This window comes from Eptesicus fuscus, chromosome 21 (assembly GCF_027574615.1).
Source record: "Eptesicus fuscus isolate TK198812 chromosome 21, DD_ASM_mEF_20220401, whole genome shotgun sequence".
Lineage (NCBI taxonomy): Eukaryota > Metazoa > Chordata > Mammalia > Chiroptera > Vespertilionidae > Eptesicus > Eptesicus fuscus.
This window is the reverse complement of record NC_072493.1, coordinates 39,988,224-40,014,856: the sequence shown is the minus strand read 5'-3', so window position 1 is coordinate 40,014,856 and position 26,633 is coordinate 39,988,224. Positions and strand designations below refer to the sequence as shown.

Sequence of the window (26,633 nt, the reverse complement as noted above, 5' to 3'; positions counted from 1 at the left end):
CAGTGAGAACTGGGGACTTGGGAATGGGTTGGGGGAGCTGAGTCACCCCTAATCCCTTCCCAAACCTGGCACAGAGAGCTGCAGTTCTCCCATGCACCACACGGGGGCAGAAGATCACCTTCCTACACATGTAAGGTCCCACCCTGGCTCCTCACCCGAGGATATTTTCCCGTTGATTTTTAGAGAGATTGGAAGAGAGAGGGGGAAAAAAATGTATCTGGAATTAGATTGTGGTGATAGTTGTCATAACTTTGAGACTATACTAAAAACCACTGAATTGTACACTAAAAGTTGAATTTATGGCATGTGAATTATATCAATAAAAATTAAATTTGAAAAGGTGAGCGGGAGGTCTCACAGTGATCACAGCCCCCAACAGGCCATTGGTCCCAGCCTGGGCCTCCCTCCTCTGATCACCACAGGTCCAAGGCTCCTTCCCCTCCTGACCACCGAAAAGAGCTCCTAACCGCCCCCCCTCTCCCCTCCATGGCTCAGTGGTTGAGCATCCACCCATGCACCAGGAGGTCAAGGTTTGATTCCTGGTCAGGGCACGCGTCAGGGTTATGGGCTCAACCCCCAGTGGGGGGCGTGCAGGAGGCAGCCGATCAATGATTCTCTCTCATCATTGATTTTTCTATCTCTCTCCCCCTCTCCTTTCCTCTCTGAAATCAATATATATATATATATGAACATACTCCATACTCAATGTGGAAAAGATAGAAACAATAAAGGACAAAGAAGAATTGAAAAAAAAAAAGAAAAAAAAGCTCCTACCCCAATGCCCACTGTCTGGCAAACCCAGCTGGACAGAGGCCTGCAGACTTTGGAAGCTGGACGCCTGGCCTGCTTCTCCCAGCCGCTCGTCTCCGGAGCCCTCGCGGCTGGGGCTGGGAGAGGAGCAGAGACCCTGAGCCCAGCTCCTGACCATAACGCTGACCCCAACCCCAATTTTGCCTCGGCAAGTGCTCACCCATCCCAGCCCAACACCTGGGACGCTGTGCCTGGGCCCCCAAAAGGCCACCTAAGCCTAAAGCCCAGCCTTAAAAGTACCCCTAATCCTGCATCTAACCTCACCCAACACCCAACTCATCCCCAACCCCCACTGCACCTGCCACCCCCATCCTCGGCTTCCACTCTGACTTATTCCCATCTGTATGCCCGGTTAACACATTGGCACTGAGCACCTACTCTGTGCCGGGCACACGTCTGGGGGCATAGAGGTGAACTCCAGACCATCTGCTTTGAATTTACATTCCAGTAGGAGAGTCCGAGAAGCTACGGGGGAGACAGAGGAGTCTGGTTGGCTCCGACCTCGACCTCAGAAGGCGCAATGAAGAAGTGGGCCAATCAGAGCCACGTCCCTGATTTGGGGGGGAGGGGGTAGTGCAGGACCACAGAAGTGCTTTGGCTGTTGGGGGGCATGTCTCCTTTGAGGAAGGGACACAGGAGCGGAGAGCAGGGTGACGACAAAGGAGGGGCCCCGCAGAGCCCAGGACGGGGGTTTGGAGGAAAACAGCCCCATTCCTAAGGCTACGCCAGGGCCAGCATTCAGGCCTCCAACCCTGGCGTCTGGGCCCAGCAGAACCTTCCTCCTTGTCTTCTCCCCACAGCAGGAAACCCAGAGAGAGCTTTGGGCCCACATCCAGCAGGGGGCGTCTCCCCAGGCGCCCAGGATGGTGTTGTCACCTTGGGAGGCGTGAAGAGCAGGCAGGGAAGGGGGGGTCCCATTCCGGCTGGACCGGGGGAGGGTGGGTGCCAAACCGCAGCCTGGCCTAAAAGGGCAGACAGATAACGAGTCCTTCCCACCCCTGGCCCCAGGGAGGGAGGGGTTTCCTGACAGGAAATTGTCCTCCTCTAACCCCCCCTCCTCAGATCCAAGCTCTTAGCAGTCCTGGCTGAAGTAGCTCAGGACGGGACAGGACAACAGCAGGGGCAGAGGGACAAGGCTCCGAGGACAGAGGTGAGCGTGCTGGGGCGCTGGGGCAGCCCTCCAGGAATGTGGCGCGGCCCAGAGGTGGGCTGGACCAGGGTTCGGGAGAACATGTGTCCTGAAGCCAGGAGAAGCTGGGCCCAGGGAGAATCTGGGGGCTGGTCTCCGCAGGGTGCCAGCGAGAGGGCAGGGGGAGACGGGAGCAGGAACGGGGTGCAGGGGAGCCTGGGGGTGCAGAGTCTGCCAGGCAGTGGAGAGCTTGGAACCAAGAGAGAAGAGGTGAGATGTGGTTGGGTCTGCCGTCGGTTCAGGTGGGAAGGCCGAGGCCAGGGAGGGAGGGGTGTTTCGCTCTATCCCTAAGGGACGGGTCTTGGAGATGGGAGAGGGGACAAGGGCTGGGATGGAGATGGAGCGGGAGAGGTGATGGGAGGGTTGGGTGTGAAGATGTGGGTGAGCTTGATACAGGCCGGGCTGGTGGGGGTGTTTGGGGGCAAGGCTGCCCAGGGCGGTGTTGGTTGGGGTCGGGCTTGGGCGGGCAACCTGTAAGGGCATTTCTCTGGTGCAGGCCCCGGGGCAGGAGGCGAGGCCTCTGCAAACAGCCGGGCGGCCGGTGGAGGGTTTGGGTCTTTGGGGGAAAGGCTGGCAGCGAGGAAGAGGAGGAGGAGCCCAGAGAGGGAAGCTCTGGTGGCCAAGACATCCTGCGGGCGCCGGGGGCTGGGGGCTTGGGGATGCCTCGGAAGTGAGTCAGGGGCCTGGCACCGGGAGGCAGACAGGGGCTGGAGGGCAGGATGTGGGAGCCAGCTTGCAGAGGGGGCTGGAGCCAGGAAGGGGAAAGACGTCGGGCGAGTTTTGGGAAAATGTGGCAGCCAGGTCTGAGGATGTGGGTTTGGGGGTACCGGATCCGGTTTGGGGTGGACGTGGAAGCCAGCGGGGGAATGTCCAATCTAGCGTGGACGGTGCTGACTTCAACTGGAGGGACACTGGAGCCCCCCACTTTGAGGGGGTGGTGGAGTTGGGGGGATGTTGGAGCCATTTTGGGGGTGAGGGTGAGGGGCATAGAAAAAGCCTATTTGGAAGACGAAAGACAGAGAAATCAGTGTGTGAAGAGAGTGTGTGTGTCGGGAGGTGGTATCGATTGCCCTCAGCCATGGGGGCTCGGGAAAGGGGTTGCCATGGCGACTGCCTCCCTGGGGGATAGGGGACAATGAAGACTGGAGAGAGGCTGGGGGTGTTTCTAGGACAGGAGGCTTGAGGAAGGACAGCTGAGGTCTGGAGACTAAAGTCGGGAGGAAAGAAGGGAGCGCCCCACGAGGGAAGGGCCCCGGCCCTGCCCGCTCAGGGCTCCTTCAGCCTCGGCTGCCCAGGCCTGACCCCGTCCCTCGCCTGCTCAGACCCGGTTCAAAATAACGTGTCCCGCGGTAGGAGAGCATGCGAACATCTGGCAACCTGACACAATCTCCCATGGGCACACAGTGGAATAGGGTGCAGCTCTTAAATAAACCCGCTCCAGCCCACGCCGGCGTGGCTCAGTGGCTGAGTGTTGACCTATGAACCAGGAAGTCACCGTTTGATTCAGGATCAAGGGCACATGCCCGGGTTGCAGGCTCGATCCCCAGTGCGGGGCGTGCAGGAGGCAGCCGATCAAGGATTCTCTCTCATCATTGATGTTTCTATCTCTCTCTCCCTTCCTCTTTGAAATAAATTTTTTAAAAATGTATTTTTTAATAAACCCGCTAGAGCCACAGAGACAGGCATGGGTAAGTGAGCACACACACACACACACACTCACACACACACACACACACTCACTACACACACACACACACACACTCACACACACACTCACACACACACACACACACACACACACATTCACACACACACACTCACACACACACACACACACACACACACTCTTCACACACACACACACACACACACACACTCACACACCCACACACACACACATACACACACACACACACACAAAGTAAGTTGCAGGATCCACATAGAACGACAGCGTTTACAGAGTTTGCGACCGCGTAGAACGGCCATTACTATTTCTGGACACAGGGACACAGGTCTGTGGGCACGGAGCAAGGCCGCCTGGACGTTCGGAAGCTGCTTCCCTCGGGAGAGGGCTGGGCTGGGCGCGCAGGACCGGGCGGGCCCGGGGTCAGGCATTTGCAATGCCTGATTCTGAAAAAAGCCGGAGCAAACGGAGCCCAGTTCGCTTTAGATGCAGCCAGGACTGCAGGCAGAGCTGCTCGTTACGTGTGTCCTCTATGCTTCTCTGGGTGTCCGGGCTCTTTCCTCATCGTAGAAAGCACCCTCGCGTGGCTCCCCGGGGCCCGGGACAGGGCCGAGTCCCCCGCCGGGGCATGGGGTCCTGTGTGGCTGCTCCTCCCTGACCTCCCCGCTGACCCATCATTCCTCTTCCCCACAAGGAATGAAGGCTTTGCCTCCGTCCTTCGTTTCCTGTTTATTACCCATTCATTCCCCAAATGCCTGTCCTGGGAGCTGGGGACACAGTGGGGACAGAGAGAGCCCTGACCCTGCCCTCGTGGGGTTCACCGTCCGGTGGGGGACACAGGACCATCCCCAGACAGTGACGGCCCAGAGTGGGCTGGGCTGAGGTAGGCAGAGTCGGGGGAGGGAGGGGCACGTGACCCAGCCGGGGCATCGGGTAGGGATTCCTGGAGGAGGGAGAGTTGGGGCTGCGTCCTAAAATGTGAGTAAAGCTGGGGAACAGGCTCCCTTGGAAAAAGATCAGCAGATGCTGAGACCCAGAGGAGTTCGGAGTAAGGCGGAGAAGGTAGGACAGCACTGGTGAGGCGGCAGCCGGCAAGGGAGGGGCCTGCATTCTGTCCCAATCGCACGGGGAGCCAGGGAAGGTTCAGAGAAGGGCAGGGGCAGGTTTGTGCTTTAACAAGATCCTCAAGGGTGGACTGGAGGGGCCAGGGAGGAGGCAGGGAAGCAGAAAGGGGCTTGGACGGGATTGGGGACCATGGAAAGGGAGGGAGACGAGGGACGAAGGAGATGAAATGGGCAGGAAGCTTCGAGCTCGGTGCAGGCAGAGACTGGGGTCTTCCTTGGCCACCGCTGCATCCTCACAGCCTGCACAGGGCCGGGCCCAGGGAAAACACCTCGGAAGGGTTTCCTTATTGTGGTAAAACGAGTAACAAAATCCATCATGTTCACCTTTTTTGTTTTGTTTTGTTAACCCTCACCTGAGGATATGTTTCCATTGATCTTTTAGGGAGAGGGGAAGAGAGAGGGAAAGACAGAGAGAAACATCGATGTGAGAGAAACCCATCGATTGGTTGCCTCCTGCACGTGCCCCGACCAGGGCCCGGGCTGGGGAGGAGCCTGCTACCCAGGTCCATGCCCTTGAGCGGAATCGAACCCAGGACCCTTTGGTCCACAGGCCGACGCTCTATCCACTGAGCCAAACCGGCTAGGGCCATTTTATTTTTTTAAGCCTGATCTTGTTGTTGTTGTTTTTTTTTAATTCATTTTAGAAAGAGAGGAAGGGGAGAGAGAGAAACACCCACGTGTTGTTCCACTTATGGATGCATTGGTTGTCCTTGCATATGCCCTGACCAGGGATGGAACCCACGGCCTTGGCATGCAGGATCCGGCTCTAACCAGCCAACCGAGCGGCCTGGCCAAGGCCGTGTTAACCGTGTTCCAGTCCCCTATTCATTGGCATCTAGTACACTCGCAGTGTTGCCAACCACCCCTCTATCTAGTTCCAGATGGAAACTTTTCATCCCCCTCCATGGAGACTCTGTATCCACTCAACAGCGACTCCCGGCCCCTGGCAGCCACCAATCTCTGCCTCTGGGGTCAGCCTCCTGTGGCTGTTTCCCGGGAGGTGCTGCTGAAGGAATGAAGGGGGTAGAGGTGACAGGGTACTGACTGGGCAGGGGAGAGGAGGCAGGAGCGCAGGTGTGTGACCCGGATAACGGGGGGCCTGCCCTTCACAGAGCCTGAGGGTGAACTGGGGTGACAAACACGCGGGGCCGAGCAAGGCGGGGGAGGGCCTGGGTGCCGGTGCTCTGGGAGAGGCCAGGTCCCCGGGTCAGACAGGCCTGAGTCGCGGTGGGACGTTAGGTGAGGGCCTTTCCCCTTCTGAGCCTGTGTCCTCGCCTGCAAAGTGGGCCCAGTGCTCACCTCAGGGGATGGGGAGGGCGCAAGGCACCAGCGGGTGCTCAGCCCGGGGCCTGGGGACTCGCCCCGAAGCGCTGGGGACTCGGAAGGACCGTCATGGACACCACCACTGTCATCAACATATTTTCATTTTTTATTGATTTCAGAGAGGAAGGGAGAGGGGGAAAGAGAGAGAGAGAAACATCAGTGATGAGAGAGAATCATTGATCGGCTGCCTCCTGCACACTCCCCCACTGGGGATCGAGCCTGCAACCCCGGGCATGTGCCCTTGACTGGAATCGAACCCAGGACTCTTCAGTCCGGAGGCCGACGCTCTAGCCACTGAGCCAAACCGGCCAGGGCTGTCACCAACATATTAACGGCCCATTATTCCCCCCCCAGGTCCCCCGCCTGGCAAAATGCCCATCCTGAAGAGCCTCGGGGTGGCAGATGCTAAGGTGCCCCGGGCGGGAACCCTGCCCCAGAGGTCCGCGCGGAACCCCTTTGAGGACGTCCCGGGGCTGGAAGAGGAGGAGCCTGGGCGGCTGGGGACCCTGCCCAACGGGACATCGTGTGGCCGCCGCGCCACCCTGGAGAAGCTGGTGGGCCTGGCTCCCTTCCGCCTGGCCTGGACCCCTGGCCGGGCCCGGCCCGGCACCGGCACCAGCACCGGCAACGGGCAAACCCGCTCCTTCCTGGGCCGCGTGCTGACGCCAGGCATACGCAGGAGCTCGGCGGACTTCGGCCTCCTGGCCAGGCTGCAGGGCACCCGAGCCCAGGGGGATGAGGAGGCCGGGGAGGCGGCCCGGAGACTGACCTTCCTGAGGCTGGGGCGCGGGCCCAAGCCCCGGCGCGCCTCCCTGGCCGAGAGGGTGGTGCCTGCAGGCGAGGCGGCTCCGGAGCCCCCGCCCAAGGTCCGGGAGCCCCCAAAGATGAAGGAGCCGTTGTCAGGTGAGTCCTGACCCAGGCCTGGGGGTCGCCATGCCCATTTCCACCCGGCCCTGCCCGCCTCCATGGGCAAGGCCAGCCTGTCCCCTGATCCCGTCACCAAGCTCCACATCCCCACCCATCGCCACACCCATCCCGTCTGTCCCTCCCTCCACCTGCCACCCTCACCCTCACCCCATGTCCAGCAGCAAGTGAATCACCCGCTTTTGTCCCACCTCCTCCAACCCCTCCCGACCCCCAATCCCAACCCTCTCTCCGTGTCCTCGACCTCAGCCTCAGTCCCATCTCCTTTCAAAGTATCACACTCGACCTTGACCTCATGCCCCTCCCTCACCTCCAAACTCCACCCTGTGCCCAGCCCCAGCCCCAGACTCCACCCCACCTCAACCTCCTCCTTCATCCTCAAGCCCTTCTCTTCCCTCCCACTCTGAACCTCAGTGGCCCCAGCCTTGACCGTCAACTTCATCCCCACCTCCACCCACGTCCCAGCTTCCTTTTTAAACTCAGGTCCCTGCCAACGTCTACCTTTATCTCCTGACTACATCACCCCACACCTCCCACCACCTGTGTGAGTTCCCCGGGTCTGCGGTCATGAAGTCCCACAGCCTATGGGCCTTACAGCGGTAGACATGTACTATAGTATTCTCTCACAGCCTGCAGGTGAGAAGTCCCAGGTCAAGGTGCTGGCAGGGCCATGCCCTTCGAGACCTGTAGCCGAGTCCTCCCTGGAGGCTCCTCCCTGGCCTCTTCCAGCGTCTGGCGCTTTGCCGACGATTGTTGGTGTCTCCTGGCTCCTAGCTGCATCCCTCCAGTCCCCTATCCTCCCATGCCTCCTCTCCCTGACTCCTCACACCACCTCCCTTCCGCGCACGCCTCTCTTGGGGCCCAAGCCTCCCCTTGTTATAGGAACACCCATCAGATTGGATCAGGACCCCCTTATGTCCTCATTTTGACTTGATTGCCTCTGCAAAGACCCTATTTCCAAATAAGGTCCCATTCTGAGGTCCTGGGGGTTAGGACTTCACATGGCTGTGGTTGTTCTTTTGGTGTTTTTTTGGGGGGAGGGGGGAACAATTCAACTCATAACACCGTCATCTGTGTCCTCAACCCAATCCTACCCCAAACCCCAGTGTCTCCCTTAACGCCTTTTTTGGTTTCTGTCCCGTGTTTAGTCCAACCTCAGCAGCAATCTCCACCTTGAGGCATATCTCACGCTTATCCCCAACCTATCCCTTTCTCCAAATGCCATTATTAACCTCATCACTCTGCCCAGTCCCATCCCTCGACCCATTTCTCTCTGATAATCCCATCCCCAAGTACAACCTCAACCCGTTCCCCTCTTCATCTACTCCTAACCCCAACCCCAGTCCATCTCCTCAACCACATTCAACCCCATTCCCCTCCCCAACTTCCTCCCTCAGTCCCAGTCCCCCTCAGCCCCCAATTCCAACCTCCACCCCAAACTCCGCCTCCTCCTTGGTTTTTAACCCCATCTCCACCCCTATCCTGGGTCCTAATCCTAACCCCCCAACCTCCACTTTCAACTTCACCCCTTCTCAATCTCTTCAGACTCATACCCACTCTACCTTCTTCCTGTCCTCAGCTCTCCCCTAAATCACTCCACCCACATCTCCAACCCCATTCCTCCCCCAAACCCCGGATGTCATCCTCAATTCCTTTCCCCTCCCCCTCCACAGATTTCAACCAACCCCAGGCTAACCCTAAACACCCTTGTCCCAGCTCCCATCTTCGTCCCCATCCTCACCGCCATCGGAACCTCCAACCCTGCCCCAATCCCCACCTTCATTCAACCCCACCCAACCCTGTCTCTACATCCCCTACCCCCCCATCCAACTCCCAGCCCCCCCCCCCACCATGGGCAGCCGTGCTGTGCTGACCCCCCCGGAGAGCCCTTTCGAGTCCTCTGATGCCCTCCACATCCTGGCCAGAGGCTATTTCAGCCCCTGCTCCCTGGGGACTGGGAGGGCACTGCAAGGAGGTGAGAAGGGGGTGACTGGAGCCCCCGCCTTCTGGAAACGGATGGGCAGAAATAGCGCTGGACAGGAAATAGTTTCTCTGCCAGGGAGGAAGTGGAGGGGGGTGGAGGTGTCGGGGGTAACCCTGGGCCACTGGGACCCTCCCTCTGTCTTCATTCTAAGGCCTTCCAGCCCCATGATCCCCTCCCTGGGAGAGACTGAACTTCTCAGGGTGTCAGATCACCCCACAGCTGTCCCCTCCTCTGGCCTGGATACCCTCTCCCCCTGCCCAAGCCTCCACCTGCCGCTGGCCCACGGGCTGTCTCCATCCCCGTCCCTCTCCTCAGCCCTGCACGTCCTCGGGCCCTTTCTCTGGCCCTGGTGCCCTTTTTCTACCCTAGCCCCTCAACTCCCCAGATGTACCCGTTCCCGGACACCCGCTCCCTTGCTTTGACCCCTTACCTCATGCTCTAACCCTCTCCCTCTTCCTCAGCCCCTTACCCCCCACTTCCTCTGACTCCCCCCTCCAATCCTCTTACTAAGCTGACATCCTCTATCTAGTCCTTTAACCTACTTCCCATATTCAGACACCCTCTTCCATCGCCAAACCCTCTCTTCCCTTCCCTAACCTGTCTCCTCCCCTGGTCCCGTCCCTCTCCCGTACCCCCTCCTCCATCCCTTCTCCTCCATGCCCCCCTCCCCGCCCCCTCCTCCCTTTTCACTTCTCCCCTCCCCCCTCTCTCTTTTTTTTTTAAATGTTTTTATTGATTTCAGAGAGGAAGGGAGAGGGAGAGATAGAAACATCAATGATGAGAGAGAATCATTGATCGGCTGCCTCCTGCACGCCCTCTACTGGGGATCAAGCCCGCAGCCCGGGCATGTGCCCTTGGCCGGAATGGAACCTGGGGCCCTTTAGTCCACAGGCCGACGCTCTAACCACTGAGCCAACCCGGCTAGGGCCTCCCCCTCTCTTGGCTTCCTTCTCTCTCCAGTCTCCTCTACCTCCTCCCTGGACCCCCTCCTCCACTTCTGTCCTGCCTCCTCCATCCTCCCCCTCCAACCCTCAATTTCCTCTTCCCACCCCCTCCTTCCTCCTGCCCCCCAACCCCTCTTCTGACCCCACGTCTCTTCCCCCTTCTCCTGAACCGCCCCAGACTCCACTCTGGTCTCCACACCTTTCCTCCGCCCCTCCTCCCCTCCTCTCCCCTCCCCTCCCCACCGCGCCCCCGCCCCGCTGTCCCAGTTTCCGACCCCGACTCCGCTTTGCGCCCACAGTGCTGGAAATCCTGAGCCTGATCCAGCAGCGCGAGCTCGCGCGGGCCGACGAGCACATCCTGGAGCTGGAGGCCGAGGAGCTGGCGTCGTCGGGGGGCGCGCCCGGGCCGCCCAAGGTCGAGGGCGCAGGCGGCGGCCGCCGGGCGCGGGACGTGGCGCTGCTGTACGAGGCCCTGCAGCGCGAGCTGTGGGCGCTGGTGCGCGAGACGCTGGCGGGCCCCGGGCCGGGCGCGGGCGCCGGGGCGGGCGCCGTGGCGCAGCTGGGCCAGGTGCTGGTGCAGGAGGAGGCGGCCGACGGGCGCCGGGGGCCGGGGGCCGCCCGCCGGCTGCGCGCCCGCTGGGCCGAGGCGGTGGCGCGCGCGGCGCGGGAGCGCCTGGAGGCGGCGGCCCCGGGGGCGCCCGGGGGCCTGGCCGCGCAGCTGGAGGCGCTGCGGGCGCGGCTGCTGGAGGACATGGGCGTGGTGCGGGGCCGCCTGGCGCCCGCCTACCCCGCGGGCCTGGGCGCCTTCGGGGTGTACCTGCGCGGCTACCACAGCGCGCTGGCCGAGTGGCTGGGCGCCGCCGCCCGCCGGAGGCTGCCGCTCGCCGACCGCTACGCGCTGCTGCACTGGCACCACCAGGTGTACCCCAGGTGAGCTGGGGCCGAAGAGGCACCCCCTGGGGACCAGACACAGGCCTCCAGGAGGTTGTAGGACCGCCCACCTCCAGCCCCGCCCCCGCCTCTTCCGTTCCTGAGAACCTGGGAACAGCCGACCCTTCCCTTCGACAGCCCAACACCCTGGGCGCTTCCGTCTCCGTAACTGGTGACATTCACAGTCTAGAATCCCACCCAGCGCGTCTGCTCTTCCGGTGCCGGAGCGTTAGAACCTCGATCCTCCCGATTCTAGAACCTCAGCGCGTGGACCCTCCCCGCCCCAGAACCAAAGCTGCTTGGCTTCAAGTCTTGGCTCTGTTGACCCTTTGAATTCGAGAACCCTTTCGGCTCCCGGGGCTTTAGCTGGTTGACTCTTCCAACCTTAGAACTCGGGGATTGATGAGGCTTCGAACCTGCGATCTTAGTACCCATGAGCCTGGGAGCCCTGCACCTTAGCCTCGCCCCCTCTTTGACCCAAGAATCACCACCCCAGTTGATCCCTCCGTCTGAGGACTGTGGCGCTGTTGGCCCCCTGGGTTCTGGAACTTTAGCATCTAGAACTTAGCACCCTCGGCCCTCCCAGGCCTAGAATCATATACCCATCCTTTGCATCTAAAGCACAGCCTTTCTGGAGGCTGGGGCATGGAATACGGCGTTAGCCATGCCTGGGCCGCCTCCCCACGCCAGGAAAAAGGGGAGCGGGCCGCAGCCAGGCCACAGGCTGGCGTGAAGGGCTGGGTGCTTCCTCAGACAAAATCAGGATGCCAGCCCTAAAGAATGGGAAGGCAGCAGCTGCTAGCCTGGCCCCTGGCCCCCTGTGGGAATGTGTGTTAAGGACACTCTCACACCATCCATGAGAGATGGCGGCAGGAGAGGGTCTGAAAGCTCCCCGGAATGGTGAGACCCGAGTTCAGTCCGATCTGTAGGGAGATGGTGCTTCTGGCTGAGAAGATCCTTGAGCAAAAGCCTGGTGAATGGGGGCGGCGGGGGGGGGAGAGGGCGGGGGAGAGGGGCAGTGGGCAGAGGGGGGGATTGCACAGGCCTGGAGTGAGGGCCGGACTGGAGAGGCCGTGCAGGACCAGAAGGGGGGACTGAAGGGAGCTTCCGTCCGGTGAAGTGACCATCCTGAGACCTTGCGTGCCAGGTGGTCACGCTTGGGCTTGACTCCTGTCTTGCCCGGACACCATCCATCAGGGAGCTGACTCAGAGAGCCGGGCCCAGGGGCGCCACGTTGCAGGGACTTCCTCTGAGGGATGAGCAACGCTGGCCCCAAGGGAGGAAGGGAGGGCCCGGGGTCACACACTGGGTGTGAAGGGATGGGGAGGGGACAGGGCTAGCTGCTCTGCCCCCCCCCTCTCCTTGACCCCCCTGTCTCTTACTCCCCCTCCTCAGAGAAGTCTTGGGGCTGGTGGACATGGTCGCCCTGGAGAACGGGGAGCTAGGGCCCCTTCTGTCGCCTGGCACCGTTCGGGGCTTGGAGGATGAATGTGTCACAGATGTTAAGGTATGGGGGATTCGGGAGGGAGGGGCCACTCTGCCGGGAGGGAGGGGTCACATTGGACCTGGGGGCCTCTCCTCTCCCCCTTTTGATGTTTCCATCTCCCTTCTCCCTTTGCGGACTTTGAGTTCTGTCCCAAAGACATGGGAATGCCCGTCTGTCTTAGGTTCAGTGTCGTAGTCTAGGCACCCCGCTGGGCAGAGGGACACTCAGTGGAGGTTCAGTGCATTCAGACACTCAGATCTCAGAGCGAGAGGGAGTCAGACACGGGGCCTCCCCTCAGGGAGCCAAAGACTCACCGAAGGAGGCGCGGGGCACCTGTGCGTCCCGGCAGGACTGATAGTGAACCTGGTTCGTAAGTGGCTGGGCCGGACCCCACCAAGCAGGCGGCCTCGGGGGGTTCCTACCTGAACATGAGTCCTGCCTCAGCCACAAAAATCAGAATCTTTGCACCTTGAGAGGGGAGAACCTGAGGCGTGAACGTATCTAGATTGTCAGAGCCCCTGAGTTGAAGGTCAACATTGGACCAGAGAATCCGCCTTAGAATCCCAGAGCCTGGGAATTTTTGAATTCCAGAATCTGAGCATCTTGAATGAATTTGTTACTTGTGTTTTGTCAAACCTGAGAGCAGAGCCTTAGGGCCATGACATCGTGAGAGTTGACCCTTAAACCCTCTGGGTCAGCGGTCGCCAACCTTTCGGACCCCGCGGACCCCCGGTTGGCGACCGCTGCTCTGGGTAGTAAGTAGATAGAGGAAGCTTAAAACCAGCTCTTGCCCTAACCGGTTTGGCTCAGTGGATAGAGCGTTGGCCTGCGGACTGAAGGGTCCCAGGTTCGATTCCGGTCAAGGGCATGTACCTTGGTTGCGGGCACATCCCCAGTAGGAGGTGTGCAGGAGACAGCTGATCGATGTTTCTCTCTCATCGATGTTTCTAACTCTCTATCCCTCTCCCTTCCTCTCTGTAAAAAATCAATAAAATATATTTTTAAAAAAACAACAACAACAAAAACAGCTCTTAGTAGCAAGCTCCCCATCGTGGGCTGAGCAATGGCAAGGGCTGGAGGTTTTCTGGTCCAGCCTTCCTCCCCCGCGTAGCTTTGAGGAACTCACTGGTAGAATCCAGACCTGCTTGGGGCCAAGGTGTGGGGATCATGGTGGGAGAGAGCGAGGGAGAGGCTCCCAGGCGCCCCTGACTCTGCCTCCCCACCTCCCACGCAGGCCCAGACTCGGGCAGCCCTGCTCCGAGCGCTGCAGGAGGACGAGGAGCACTGGGGCAGCCCGGAGGACCTGCCGAGCACGCTGGCCCAGGACGTGTGTGAGGTAGGGGCGGGGAAGGGAAAGAGAATCAGCTGGACGGTGCCTGGTGGGAGAGTGGGGCCTCACCCCTCCTCACCCCTCCTCACCCCCCCCCCACCTTGCAGCTGCTGGAGGAGCACACAGAGCGAGCGCCCCGCATCAGCCAGGAGTTTGGGGAGCGGATGGCCCACTGCTGCCTAGGGGGGCTGGCAGAGTTCCTGCAGAGGTATGGGGGGCTGGGCGCAGGGCGCAGGTTGGGGGGTGCAACAGAGGGAGGGGAGAGATGAAAGGGAAGAACAAGGCAGGATGGGCAGGGGTGCCTCAGTGGGGATCACAGGCTTTGCTGGGCTCAGTGCCCGCAAGGGACCCTAATCCAGCAGTGTGCCATCTGTCATCTGGCCCCCTCGCTGCCCCGCCCCCCAGCTTCCAGCAGCGCGTGGAGCGGTTCCATGAGAGCCCAGGAGCCCGGGAGCTGCCACCCGACACCTATATCAGCAGGACCATCACCCTGGTCAACTGCGGGCCCCCCCTGAGGTGAGAGCACCCACAGTGTGCGGGGAAGAGGGCATTCCCGGGGGACAAGCCGAACTGCGTGCCCAGGTCTTGGAGAGGCAGGTGCATGGGCCCCAGAAACATAAAACCTGGGACTCCTAGAAGGAACCAGGATTAGGCGTCATCAGAACCCCGGATGCCAGAATTCCAGAACCCACTCTAAGCATCACAGGTTTATATTTCCCTTCTTCTTTCACTTCCCTTTGCAATTAACCTAAAGCAGGGAAAATCCTTATGCCCACCACATTCTCCCCCTGCCCCCACTTGGAGGCAGCCAGTTATTGCTGGTGTCTCCATATCTTTGCAGAGATAGTTCGTATATTTACCAGTAAATAGATACAAATTAATGTGTACGTGCATATATACTGTATACACATCATACATATGCATGTATGCACATTTCCTACATATACATATATGCAAATATATGCATACCTATTATTCCTTTTCCTTTAAGAAAATGTAAATGGTAGTCTATACAACACACCCTGCCCCTTTAACAGCTTGGAGATCTTTCTGTTCGCTCACAAAGAGTTCCCACTTTCCTTGTTCATATCTGAACTGTACCCCACTTCTTGGGTGTACCAGCCTTTATTTGATCTGTTCCCGCTGGGGGGATAGTTGGCCCCACTCTTTTTTTTTTTCATTTCAGAGAGAGGAAGGGAGAGAAACATCAGTTGCCTCCTGCATGCGCCCTGATTGGGGCGGGCGGCGGGGGGGAGGGGGGCGGGCATTGAACCTGAAACCTGGGTATGTGCCCTGACTAGGAATCAAACCCGCCACCTTTTGGTGTACGGACGACGCTCCAACCAACTGAGCTACCCGGCCAGGGCTGGCTCCACTCCTTTGCAGAGAAACCTGGCACATCTGTCAGCTCCTGTGAGCACAGGGACTCACGGATTCACTGGGATCTGGACAGAAAGTGCCAAACTGCCCTCAGGCCTTCTCGCGGCTTTGGAGGGTCATAGACTGCTACAGTGTCAGAAAGTGAGCCCTCGCCGGTTTGGCTCAGTGGACAGAGCATTGGCCTGCGGACTGCAGGGTCCCTGGTTCAATTCTGGTCAAGGGCACATGCCTGGGTTGCTGGCTCGATCCCCAGTAGGGGGCGTGCAGGAGGCAGCCGATCAATAATTCATTGATGTTTCTCTCTCTCTCCCTCCCTCTCCCTTCCTCTCTGAAATCAATAAAAAAATAAATAAATAAATAAAAACGTGAGAAGGGTGGAATTTGAGAATCATAGATGTTTAGCATCACAAGCTTTGAGAATGGAGACACCCCCCTCCCTCTCGCACTCTCACCGAGAGGAACAGACCCAGAGAGACTCCTTTCCTCCCACAACACCCCCTGGGCCCCCACTCATCCACAGAGCCCCTCAATTCCCCAGCCTCCCAGATAGCCCCTACTATCTCTCAGCCCCCAGGCCCTCCCCAGAGCCCCTGACTCTCCCCAGCACCTCATCTTTCATCCCTGGGTCCCACAAAATAAGGTCTATTTAAGGAGGGAGACAGGACCAGGCAGTTGGGCGGAATGTTGGGGCTCCTGACCTTTGGCTTCACTGATCCCCACAGGGCTCTGGCGGAGCGCCTGGCCCGGGTGGGGCCCCCTGAAAGCGAGCCTGCCCGGGAAGCCGCAGCCAGCGCTCTGGACCGCGTGACCCGGCTCTGCCACCGGGTGCTGGCTGACCTCCTGTTCCAGGAGCTGCAGGTGAGCGAGGCCGAGGGCTGGGGAGGGCCTGCCCGGACAGGGGAGCACACCTCCCCCTCATCCCCGGTTCCTTTCAGCCCATGACTCAGTGTTTGGGAAGCAGGCGGGGAGAGGAGGGTGTGATGGCCATGTCTGGGCCATTTGGGGGACAGAGGGGATCCAGGAAGGAAGAGGTGGGAGGGTATGTTTAAGATGAGGACAGAGAGCCCCCGCCGGTTTGGCTCAGTGGACAGAGCGTTGGCCTGCGGCATGAAGGGGCCCAGGTTCCATTCTGGTCAAGGGCACGTGCCTTGGTTGCAGGCTCAATCCCTGGCCCTGGTCCGGGATGTGTGGGAGGCAACCAATCGATGTGTCTCTCTCACATCGATGTTTCTCTCTCTCTCTCTCTCTCTCTCTCTCTCTCTCTCTCTCTCTCTCTCCCCTCCCTTCCACTCTCTCTAAAAATCAATGGAAAAATATCCTCGGGTGAGGATTAACAAACAAAAGACCAGCAGGAGGGGCCTTGGGGATTGGATGGAGCCCCTCCTCCCCTGAGGTCCCCCCACAGGTCTGCCCTAGACCCTAGAGTCCTTCTGCCCTGTCTGGGCTCCTGTGCGGAGGGGGCTGGGTTCAGAGGTGGGGGAGAGTACCTGGGGGGGCCGGTAGGAATGAGACTGAGAGGTGTGTGGTTGAGGCGCATGACTGCAATGCACGTTCAATCCATGTCGTACCTCAGACCATGTCCCTCCTCTGTTCAGTAGCCCCCGTAGCTCCCAGCTCACTCAGGACAAAAGCCAAAGTCCTTGCCGTGGCCGCCAAGCCCTGCACGGCCGCTCCCTCCCCTCCCTGATCTCACCTGCCCCATGGTCCCCCAGACTCCGCTCTAGCCGCCCCGCCCTGCTGCTCCTGAACAGACAGGCCTGTAGTCTTCCCTCCAGTGGCCACAGAGCTCCCTCCCTCACCTCTTTCCAAGTGTTGACTCAGATGTCACCTCCTCAGTGAGACCTCCCTTGACTGTCCTATTCAAAACAGACTCCCACCCTGGCTGGGTAGTTCAGTGGGTAGCCCCGCTGGTTGGCGCATCATCCCACTATGCCAAGGTTTCAAGTTCAATGCCTAGTCAGGGCACATACAAAAATCAACCAATCAGTGTATAAATAAGTGGAACAACAAATCTCTGTGTGTGTGTGTGTGTGTGTGTGTGTGTGTCTCAAATCAATCAATCAATAAAAATATATAAAATAGACTCCCTTCCTCACTTCTTTTTTTTTTAATTTCTTTTATTTATTTATTTATTTATTATTATTTTTTTAATCCTCACCTGAGGATATTTTCCCATTGATTTTAGAGAGAATAGAAGAGAGAGGGAAAGACAGAAATATCGATGTGAGAGAAACACATCGATTGGTTGCCTCCTGCACGTGCCCCGACCAGGGCTGGGGCCGGGGAGAAGCCTGCAACCAAGGTAGGTGCCCTTGACCGGAATCGAACCCGGGACCCTTCGGTCCGCAGGCCAACGCTCTATCCACTGAGCCACACCGGCCAGGGCTCCCTTCCTCACTTCTTGCTCTATGGGTCCCCAAAGCACCTCCGGCCACCTACCATGCTGTATCTTTTGGTTTTGGTTTTGTTTTTGATCTGTCTCTTCCCACTGGCATGCTAGCTTCTCAAGAGCAAGGATTTGTTGGAATGTTTCTAAAATAACTTCTTATTACGGAAAATTTCAAACATGCACACAACTGGGCAGAAGGACAGAGTGACCTTCTGGGGACCCATCACCCAGCTCCAGCAAGTCAGCCCGGGGCCCGTCTTGTTTACCTCCCCGCCTTCTCCCGCCGCGGCTCCCTTTCCAGCAGACCCTTGACATCTGTCACCATCCATCAGCCCCTCAGCTGCATCTCCAGAAGATAAGGCGTCCTCTCTAAACAAACAGAACCACAAAGCCATGTGTGCACCGACACAAAGAACAATAACTCTTCTCGTCATCAAATGCCACACGGCTTGCAGGCCCTCCGACCTGCTTATGATGATCGAGGGCTTGTCTCCTTCTGCTCCGGGTCCCCCGTGACCCACCCAGGGCTGGGCCCACAGGGAGGCTCAGGGGGGTTTGCCGAGTGGCTAAGTGAACACGTATGTGAATGGAAGTGCGTGTGGGGATGCTGGGAAGAGGATACAGTCTTTGTTCCAGGCCCCGCTGCTCGCGTGCAGGTCAGGGGCCTTGGCTAAATGGCTGGTCCTCTCAGGGCCTCTGGGTAGACCGAGGGACAGGCGCTCCAGGCGTCCCAGGGGCTGAGAGGAAGCGATGGGACCGTGGCCACCGTGCTTAGCTGGGGTCCGGCCCATGGGGTTGGCCAATGGTTATTTTTATAAATGTATAGACTTTAGAGCAACAGTGACCTGCACCATTCCCACCAGCTCTCCAACCAAGGCCCACAGCCCCCATTTCTGGAAGTGCAGGGAACTGGGCTGCTGTCAGGATGAGAGAGCAGAAAGGGGGTGCAGGGCCGAGTGGGATAGGGACCTGCTTCAGACCCCCATGGACACTCACCCCCATCTCCTGGGTCTCACCCAGAAGCCTGCCTCCCCGCCCCCCCATGGTCATTCACTGCCTTATGTTCTTCCCGTCACCCCCCCTTCCTCCTTTCAGCTCCCCCAGGTTTCTGCCTCAATCTTGCTCCCTCCTATCAATCTCGGTAAAACACAAACCTGGCCCTCTCCCCCTTCTGCTCAGAACCTGCTATGGCTCCCCAGTGCCCCCAGGAGAAAGCTGGGGTTTCTCACACAGCCTAGGAGGCCCTGTGTGCTCTGCTCCGCCCCCGGACCCACTGTCGTACCACCAGGTATGGCCTGCGAGCTGAGCGGTCACACAGGGCCCCACTGCTTAGAAGGGTCTGAGCGTGGTTCAATTCTCCCCTCTGTCTCGAAGTTCTTAATAAGTCTTGAATAAGAGCCTCCCATTTTCATTTGCATTGGGCCCTGAGAATTAATTATATAGCTGGGGATTTTTTATATCTAATATATTTTTTATTAATTTTAGAGAGGACAGGAGGAGAGAGATAGAAACATCAATAATGAGAATCATTGATCAGCTGCCTCCTGCACGCCCCCTACTGGGGATCAAGCCCGAAACCTGGGCATGTGCCCTTGATGGGAATCGAACCCAGGACCCTCCAGTCCGCAGGCTGAGGCTCTATCCACTGAGCAACACCGGCCAGGGCTGATCCTGCCAGTCGCACCGGATCTGCTTTCTGGTCCTCTAACCCGCAAGCCGTCTGAAATCTGAACCTTCTTCACACTTTCCTCTGGTTCAGCCACTCCCTCTGCCATCTGGCTGACAATGACCATCATCAGGGCCTCAGCGCTGATGTCTCCTCCTCCCAGAAGCCCTCCTTGATTCTACGCTGACTCCTGAGCTTCCTAAACCCCTGCCTGGGCTCCGGGTCTCAGCCCTGCACACTCTGGGTCATCACTGTCTGGGGCCAGGGTCTGTCCCCCTCCCTGGACTCTGACCCCAGGAAGGCAGGGCTGTGGCCCCAGCACCGGGCAGCCTTTGGGAACATGTGTGAAGAAAGGGGGGGCAGGAGGGGAGTATGACCCTCCGTCCACTCTGTCCCTCCAGCCATACTTCAGCAAGCTGATGCGCAGGAAGTGGCTGAGCAGCACGGAGGCCCTGGACGGCATCGTGGGCACGCTGGGCGCGCAGGCCCTGGCCCTGCGCAGGATGCAGGATGAGCCGTACCAGGTGCGCTGCTGGGGCGGGGGTGGGGTGGGGTGGGGTGGGGGGAGCAAGAGCGCTCTACTGGGGGAGACACCCTCAAGGCAGGGAGCGGCTCTCTCGGGGTGCGCTAGGTGGCGCTCTGGGGGGAGGCGTGCCCGCGGGTGTGCGGTGTAGGGCGGGCGTAGACTGGGTTGGGGCCTCTTGGAGCTCCGGAGAATGGGGCGAAGGCGGGGGTGGGCCCCCTTTGGGGGGCCGGTCGGGGGTGTCTACGAGCTGGTAGGGGCGGAGGAGGGTATCATCAGACAGGACAGGGGTCACCCTCGGGGGCTGGGGGCGGGGAGGGGCCCTGGCGCCAGGTGGGCAGGGCAGGGCTTCCCGCTGGGTGCTCGGTGTGGGGAGCGGGGAGAGTGGGGTCCCTGGCGGGCGGCTTACACCCCTCGCGTCTCCGGGTCCCCAGGAGCTGGTGGCCGAGCTGCACCGCCGGGCGCTGGTCGAGTACGTGAGGCCGCTGTTCCGCGGGCGCCTGCGCTGCGGCTCGCGCACCCGCAGCCGCGTGGCCGGGAGGCTCCGGGAGGACGCGGCGCAGCTGCAGAGGCTGTTCCGGCGGCTGGTCAGTGCGGCCGGGGCGCGGGCTCCGGGGTCACCCACCCCACGGCCGGGGCGGGGGCTTCGAATAAGGCCTTCACCCAGCTTTCAGTCCCGCCACCGGGGACGCTCCGCCCCCTGCCCTCAGGGTAAAACCCGCTTTCTGGTGGCCACTCGGTCTGTGCGCGCCTGGTCCCGGCGCCTGGCAGCGGGTCCGAGCAGCCGTGTCCCCTGAAGAGCTCGGGGGCCCCTCCCTGGCACAGAGTGGGTCCTCCGCACTCGCTAGCTGCTATTCCGAGCCGAGCACTGAGGCAGAAGCCACACGCAACGGCCTCGGGATCTTAGCGTTGCCACGTCCAGGGATTTCAAATCACCGACGCTTGTCCGTGTGCCCCGGTGTCAGCAGACCCGAGGGACCTCATCAACCGCATTAACAGCAGTTTAGTCGGGAGCCCTTGGGACGAAAAATGTTGTTGTTGCACATTTTATTGAGAACACAGAGCGATCCCCTGTGCACGTTATCCAGTCTCCCCCCCCCCCCAAGTTTGCAACCTTGGACTAGATTTGAGGGGTGCCCCACATTTCATGCAAAGCTGGGAATCGCCTCTAGTGTGGGTATGTCTTCAAATTCCCAAAGGTTCCCGATGAACAGCCCGTCCTCTGCGGGTTTTACCGAGGAGGACGCCGAGGCCGGGCGGGGCGGGGCCTTTGGGGGGGCTGCGGTTTGGGGCGGGGCGGTGGGGGGAGCCTGAGCCCGCACCTGGTCCCGCAGGAGTCGCAGGCCGCGTGGCTGGACGCCGTGGTGCCCCATCTGGCGGAAGTCCTGCAGCTGGAAGACACGCCCAGCATCCAGGTGGAGGTGGGGGTGCTGGTTCGGGACTACCCGGACATCAGGTGAGCGCTCCCAGCCCCGCGCCGCGGCCCGGCCAGGTCTCCGGAGGGCCTTGGCGTCCGTCCCCGCGTTTCCTGCCTCCGGGCTGAGGGAGGGAGGCGGCGAGCGTGTCTGACGGCCGTTTCCTGCGGGAACCAGGGCATTATTAATACGATTTCCCTCCTTCGACTGCCGCCGCCGCCGCCGCCACCAGGGCTCGAAAACAAACAGGCCGGCACAGGAAGCGCGGGGCAGGGGGGCGCGGGACGCCCGGCGGCAGGAAGGGCCGGCCCAGCAGGGGAGCCCGGGGGACGCGGGGACATGCACGGGCACAGGGCACACACGCACCGCCACAGGCAGGCGCTGTTCAGATCCTGGCGGGCCGTTTCCGGTCTCCGTGGTCCTCTCTGACCCTCAGTTTCCTCCTCTGCTCCATGGGGATAATAGCTCTCTTTTCATCATATCATCATCATCATCATCACCATCATCATCATCATCATCACCATCATCATCATCATCACCATCATCATCACCATCATCATCAATGGGGGCAGCAGTAACAATACCAGGCCTTGTTTATGGAGTCCTTATGTCCCACCGAGGAAAGCACCTTACATAACCCTCCGTAGGTAAAGGGCAGCGCTGCCCCAAGCACCCGGCACACCCTGAGGTGGGCAGAGACTAAGTAGCACGTGGCAAAGCGGGGGCTTGAACCCAGGCAGCAGGCTATCTCCAGAGCTGGCCCACCTGGCCACCACCCCACACTGCCACCTGTGAATTCAGACGGGGCTGACAGACATTCTGTACCCACAGACGGAGGCCCACACCACCAGGGAGTGAGGCCCTGCGGGTGGTCCCGGGGCGAGGACTCTGAACGGGTTCCGGGCGGACTGTCTGGCTGTGGGTGCGGAGTTTGGGAAGGCTCAGAGCCCGGGAGTCGCACGGGGCTGGGGCAGCCAGCACTCCTGCTGGATTGGAGTGTCTGACCTTGAATCTGACGCTCAGCTTGAGGTCTCAGGCTGGGCTGGGAGCAGCGGTTCCAGAGCTGAGTTCCGGGCTGTGTGTTGGAGTCCACCCGAGCTGGGAGGTTCTTCAGCCGTGTTTTGGATGCGTGTTTTGGAGCTGCGGGGATTCCAAACCAGGGGTGCGGGGAGGTGTGGGCTGAGCGGGATTGAAGGCCCCAGAGCTGCCTGGAATGAAAGTTCTGGAAGTGAATGTGGGCTCAGTATCTTGAGTTGAAATGCGGTGGTGGTTCTGGAGCTGAGTTTTGGATCATGATCTGGAGCTGAGGTGGGTGGGGGTGAAGGGGAAGGGTCCGCTGTGTGGATGCAGGGGCCAGGGTGGGAGAGTAGAGGTGGTTTGGAGTATAATGTTTCCCGATGAAATAAAGGTCCCCAGAGTGAGCTTTAGTCCCAGAGTGGAATTTTGGTGGAGCTGGAATCTGGGAATGGATTGGGGGTGAGGTGAATGAGGGTTCCAAGGCAGAATTTGGGAATGACGTTTCTAGAATGGGGTCCAGGTTGAGTGGTGCGGAGGCGGGTTTGGGAGGAGGGCTCCGGAGCTGGGAGCTGCGGTGGTGAGGAACTTCCAGACCGGCCTTGGGGCAGGGGAGCGGCGGGATGGGAAGGCGGTGGGCACTTCTGGGCTACATGGGAGCGAAGATGGGGGGCTGTTTGAGATGGAAGAGGAGTTCCGTGTTGCTGTGGGTGCCAGAGCCGAACAAACGTGAGGCACCAGAATGGACATTTGGCAGCTGCCTGAGCTAAATTGGGGCTGAAGACTGGAGGTTATTTTAATCACAGCTGAGACTGGGTTTGGCGGCGAGGGCTGTGGATCCATTGGAAATGGGAGGATTTGGAAATGGCTGAAGTGAAGTTCTGGGCGGGGGGGGGGGGGGGGGGGGCGGGGATGGCATAGCGGGGAGAGGCTGGGGGTTGGTGCCAGAGGGGATCTGTGAAGGGAGGGGCTGGATGGCTGGTGAGAGGGAGGGATCCGGAGGGGGAAAGGGATTCCAGAGCTAAGGCAGGTTCTGGATGGACGAGTTGGTGGGGGGGGGGGCGGTAAGGGGGGATCCATAGGCAGCTGGGTGTCCATTCGGAGCCCAGAACCCCACGCACCTCCTCTTCCTCTCCGCACAGGCGGAAGCACGTGGCCGCCCTCCTGGACGTCCGTGGCCTGCGCAACACCGCCGCCCGCCAGGAGATCCTGGCCGTGGCCCGGGACCTCGAGCTGTTCGAGGGGGACGCCCTGTCACCACCCCGGGACCGCGCCTTCTTCGCAGACGTCCCTGTGCCCCGCCCGCCTTTTTGCCTCAGCCTCCCTCTCCTGGGCCGCTTCCCCTTCTTGGGGCTGGCCAGGCCCCGGCTGGCCTGCCTGCCCAGGCTGCGGCCTCCACCTCCATCACGGACCCGGGCCCGGGCCCAGCGCTGAGACTCTCCCGCCTCCCCCCCTCAGTGCCCCCATCTTTGCTGCTGACACACCGTGCCCCTGACCCCCTGCCTGGGACCTCAGGCCCCTGGATGTACAGAAGAGACACAGGGGTCAGAGGGAGCAAGGACTTGCCCGAGGCCAGGCCCCCGCCGCAGCACCAGCTCCCAGCGGGCGGGCGGCGGGTGGCGCTGGAAGGCGCTACAGAAATATCCCAGGCCCCCCTTCCCCTCACCTCAAGGTCTGGCCCCAATCCAATGTATTAAGGAATGTACGATACTTAGAATAAAGAGGTTTCTATTTAACACAAGGAAGGGCTGAGTCCCCAGTGTGTGGGGGAGGAAGGGCTGGAGGGCAGGGCCCAGGGCCAAGGGCTTCTCACACGCCCAAGGCCGGGCGAGGGTCCAGCTCGTGGGCAGCGTGGAGACTGAGGCCCAGTGGGCCAGGAGCGGACGAGCTGCCCCATTTGTCCCGAGTCCCCAGGCTGCGTGACTCCACGGCCAGCCCTCGGCCACTCAGCCTGGGCCCTTCATCTTGTCCATCTCAAGTGCCTCTGCTTTCCTGGGCCTGGCATTTCACCGTGGCCCGCCCTCCCCATCCATCCTTAGCCGGGAAGCGGCGTCAAGAGAGGAAGGAGGTTGGGGGCAGGGCCGGCGGCATCCAGGACGCCCTCCTGGGTTGACGCAGGAAAATCTCAGGGTGGGAAAAGTTCCAGCCTCTCACCCCCAGCCCTGCCGGATCCTGGTCCCCACGGAGACCTCGAGGTCACCTCCCCGCTGACCCTGCCCCTCCGGCCCAGTTGGACAGCCCGTGATGGATGCTTCCTGGCGGTTTGTTTCCCCTGAGAAGTCAGGAGGAGGAGGCAGCCAGGGGTCAGCACTGGGGCTGGGGTGGAACCTCACGCACATTTGAACTCTGACGGTGGGAACTCAGGATCTTTGGAGCCCGGGGCTGTGTGACCTGAGGCTGTAAGCTGACCCTCTCTGGGCTGTGGTTCCTGTCTCTACAGAACTGCTTAAGCCCAGGACAAGGTGAGACATCCAGAGGATATACCCTCCTCACCTCAACTTCTAAAATGACACTTTCAGCCCTGGCCGGTTTGGCTCAGTGGATAGAGCGTCGGCCTGCGGACTGAAGGGTCCCAGGTTCGATTTCCGTCAGGGGCATGTACCTTGGTTTCGGGCACATTCCCAGTGAGGGTGTGCAGGAGGCGGCTGATCGATGTTTCTCTCTCATTGATGTTTCTAACTCTCTATCCCTCTCCCTTCCTTTCTGTAAAAAATCAAATATAATATATATATATATATATATATATATATTTCCTCAGAGATGGTCACACCTTTAGTTTGCTTATGGAATCATCTTTTCTTAAGTAATTTCTAAATATGCTTAAGTAGTTTTTTTAAGACAGAACATGATTATATTTAATACACGTTTGATACAACCAAAAAAGTAAAACACCAGAGTAAAATAGTAACAAAAAACATGGTATTTCATTTGCAATGCATGAGAAATGGTTAACATCATTAGTCATAAACCAGCTCTTAAAAACCAGTAACAGCCCTAACCAGTTTGGCTCAGTGGACAGAGCATTGGCCTGCGGACTGAAGGGTCCCAGGTTCGATTCCGGTCAAGGGCATGTACCTTGGTTGTGGGCACATCCCCAGTTGGGGGCGTGCAGGAGGCAGCTGGTCAATGATTCTCTCTTATCATTGATGTTTTTATCTCTCTCTCCCTCTCCCTTCCTCTCTAAAATCAATAAAAATAAAAAAATAAAAAACCAGTAACAGAGACACTATAATGCAAGGAAACTGGAAAAAATAAAATGAAATAATACAAGTGACGATTAAGCATGTACGTTGATTTCGCTGAGCAGAGGTGAAGAATAATTTCCCTGCAGTACCACAGTGAGCAGAATAAAGACACGACACCTAATGTTCTTCAGTTTTGAACATTGTTGTACAGTTTGAGCTCATAAACACTGGGAGGCGAGGCAGACTGATGAGAAGGATCTATAGTTAGGGGGAAAGCTCCCTTTGAGTCTATATACAAATTGAGTGTCCTTAGCCAGAGCAATTCCAATTCATTGGAATTATTTCAACAAATTAGTTGGATAATATGTTTAAGTAGTTTTATTGGTAAATTTTATTTTATTGCTCCCAGATTTCTCCAAACTTTTTATCATGAAAAATTTCAAACATATAGAAGAATTCAAAGAAGTTTACAGTGAACACCTATGCGCCTGCCACTTAGACTCTATTATCAACATTTTTAAAAATATGTTTTGATTGTTTTTTTTGTTTTGTTTTGTTTTTTTTAGAGAGGGGAAGGGAGAGGGATAGAGATAAATATCAATGAGAGAGAAATACCATTGACCGGTTGCCTCCTGCACGCCCCCTACCGAGGACTAAGCCTGCAACCTGGGCATGTGCCCTGACCGGGAATCGAACCAGTGACCTCTTGTTTCATGGGTTGACACTTAACCATTGAGCCACACCAGCCAACATTTTAATATACTTGTCATATTTCTATCCACTCTATCCATCCCTCTATTTATCTATTAACTCATCTAGTGCATTTTCAATGCATTTCAAAGTAAATTACAGACATCAGTACATCTTCCTTAAATAATTCCCACATATCACTAACTAGAGTTCAATATGATTCTTTCTGTTGTTGCTTTTAACTTTCTGAATTAAATAGAAAGATTCTATCACTCCCCAAATGGAAAGGAGTTCATTCATGTATTATTCTAGTTGTGTTGCTGTTATTACATGGAGATTTCTGGTTCATTTATGCAGGTGCTTGGGGTGAGCAATAGATTATATTTATACACACACATGCATGCACACACACACATGCTTGGGGGATCTCTATTTTTTAAATTATTTTTATTGAGATATAGTTCACATACCATAAAGTTCAGCCGTTAAGTGTGTACAATTCAGGTTTTTAGAGTATTCACAACATTTTGCGACCACCACTGCTACAATTATTCATATATATACATATATGTATATATCAGCGATTTTCAACCTGTGTGCCACAAGAATTTTTAAAATATGGAATGTCTAACTATTTTGTCAG

The 26,633-nt window shown here is 58.5% G+C and overlaps 1 protein-coding gene across 1 annotated transcript; it reads left to right on the top strand.

Annotated features, from left to right (window-relative positions):
• The first annotated feature begins 1,909 nt into the window (after positions 1 to 1,909).
• Positions 1,910 to 23,846, top strand: EXOC3L2 (exocyst complex component 3 like 2). The gene is made up of 12 exons (XM_054710919.1): positions 1,910 to 1,960; positions 6,485 to 7,033; positions 10,282 to 10,912; positions 12,308 to 12,419; positions 13,633 to 13,734; positions 13,836 to 13,936; positions 14,134 to 14,244; positions 15,831 to 15,966; positions 19,565 to 19,687; positions 20,121 to 20,273; positions 21,021 to 21,142; positions 23,258 to 23,846. The coding sequence occupies exons 2-12, from the start codon at positions 6,502 to 6,504 to the stop codon at positions 23,547 to 23,549; spliced, it is 2,415 nt and encodes an 804-aa protein (XP_054566894.1). The 5' UTR covers positions 1,910 to 1,960; positions 6,485 to 6,501; the 3' UTR covers positions 23,550 to 23,846.
• Positions 23,847 to 26,633: the final 2,787 nt, after the last annotated feature.

Excerpts from the sequence above, each read along its gene's own strand:
- EXOC3L2 (XM_054710919.1), top strand. The coding sequence starts at position 6,502 with ATGCCCATCCTGAAGAGCCTCGGGGTGGCAGATGCTAAGGTGCCCCGG. Across the intron at positions 12,420-13,632 it reads AATGTGTCACAGATGTTAAG|GCCCAGACTCGGGCAGCCCT; the intron begins GTATGGGGGATT and ends CCTCCCACGCAG. Across the intron at positions 15,967-19,564 it reads TCCTGTTCCAGGAGCTGCAG|CCATACTTCAGCAAGCTGAT; the intron begins GTGAGCGAGGCC and ends CTGTCCCTCCAG.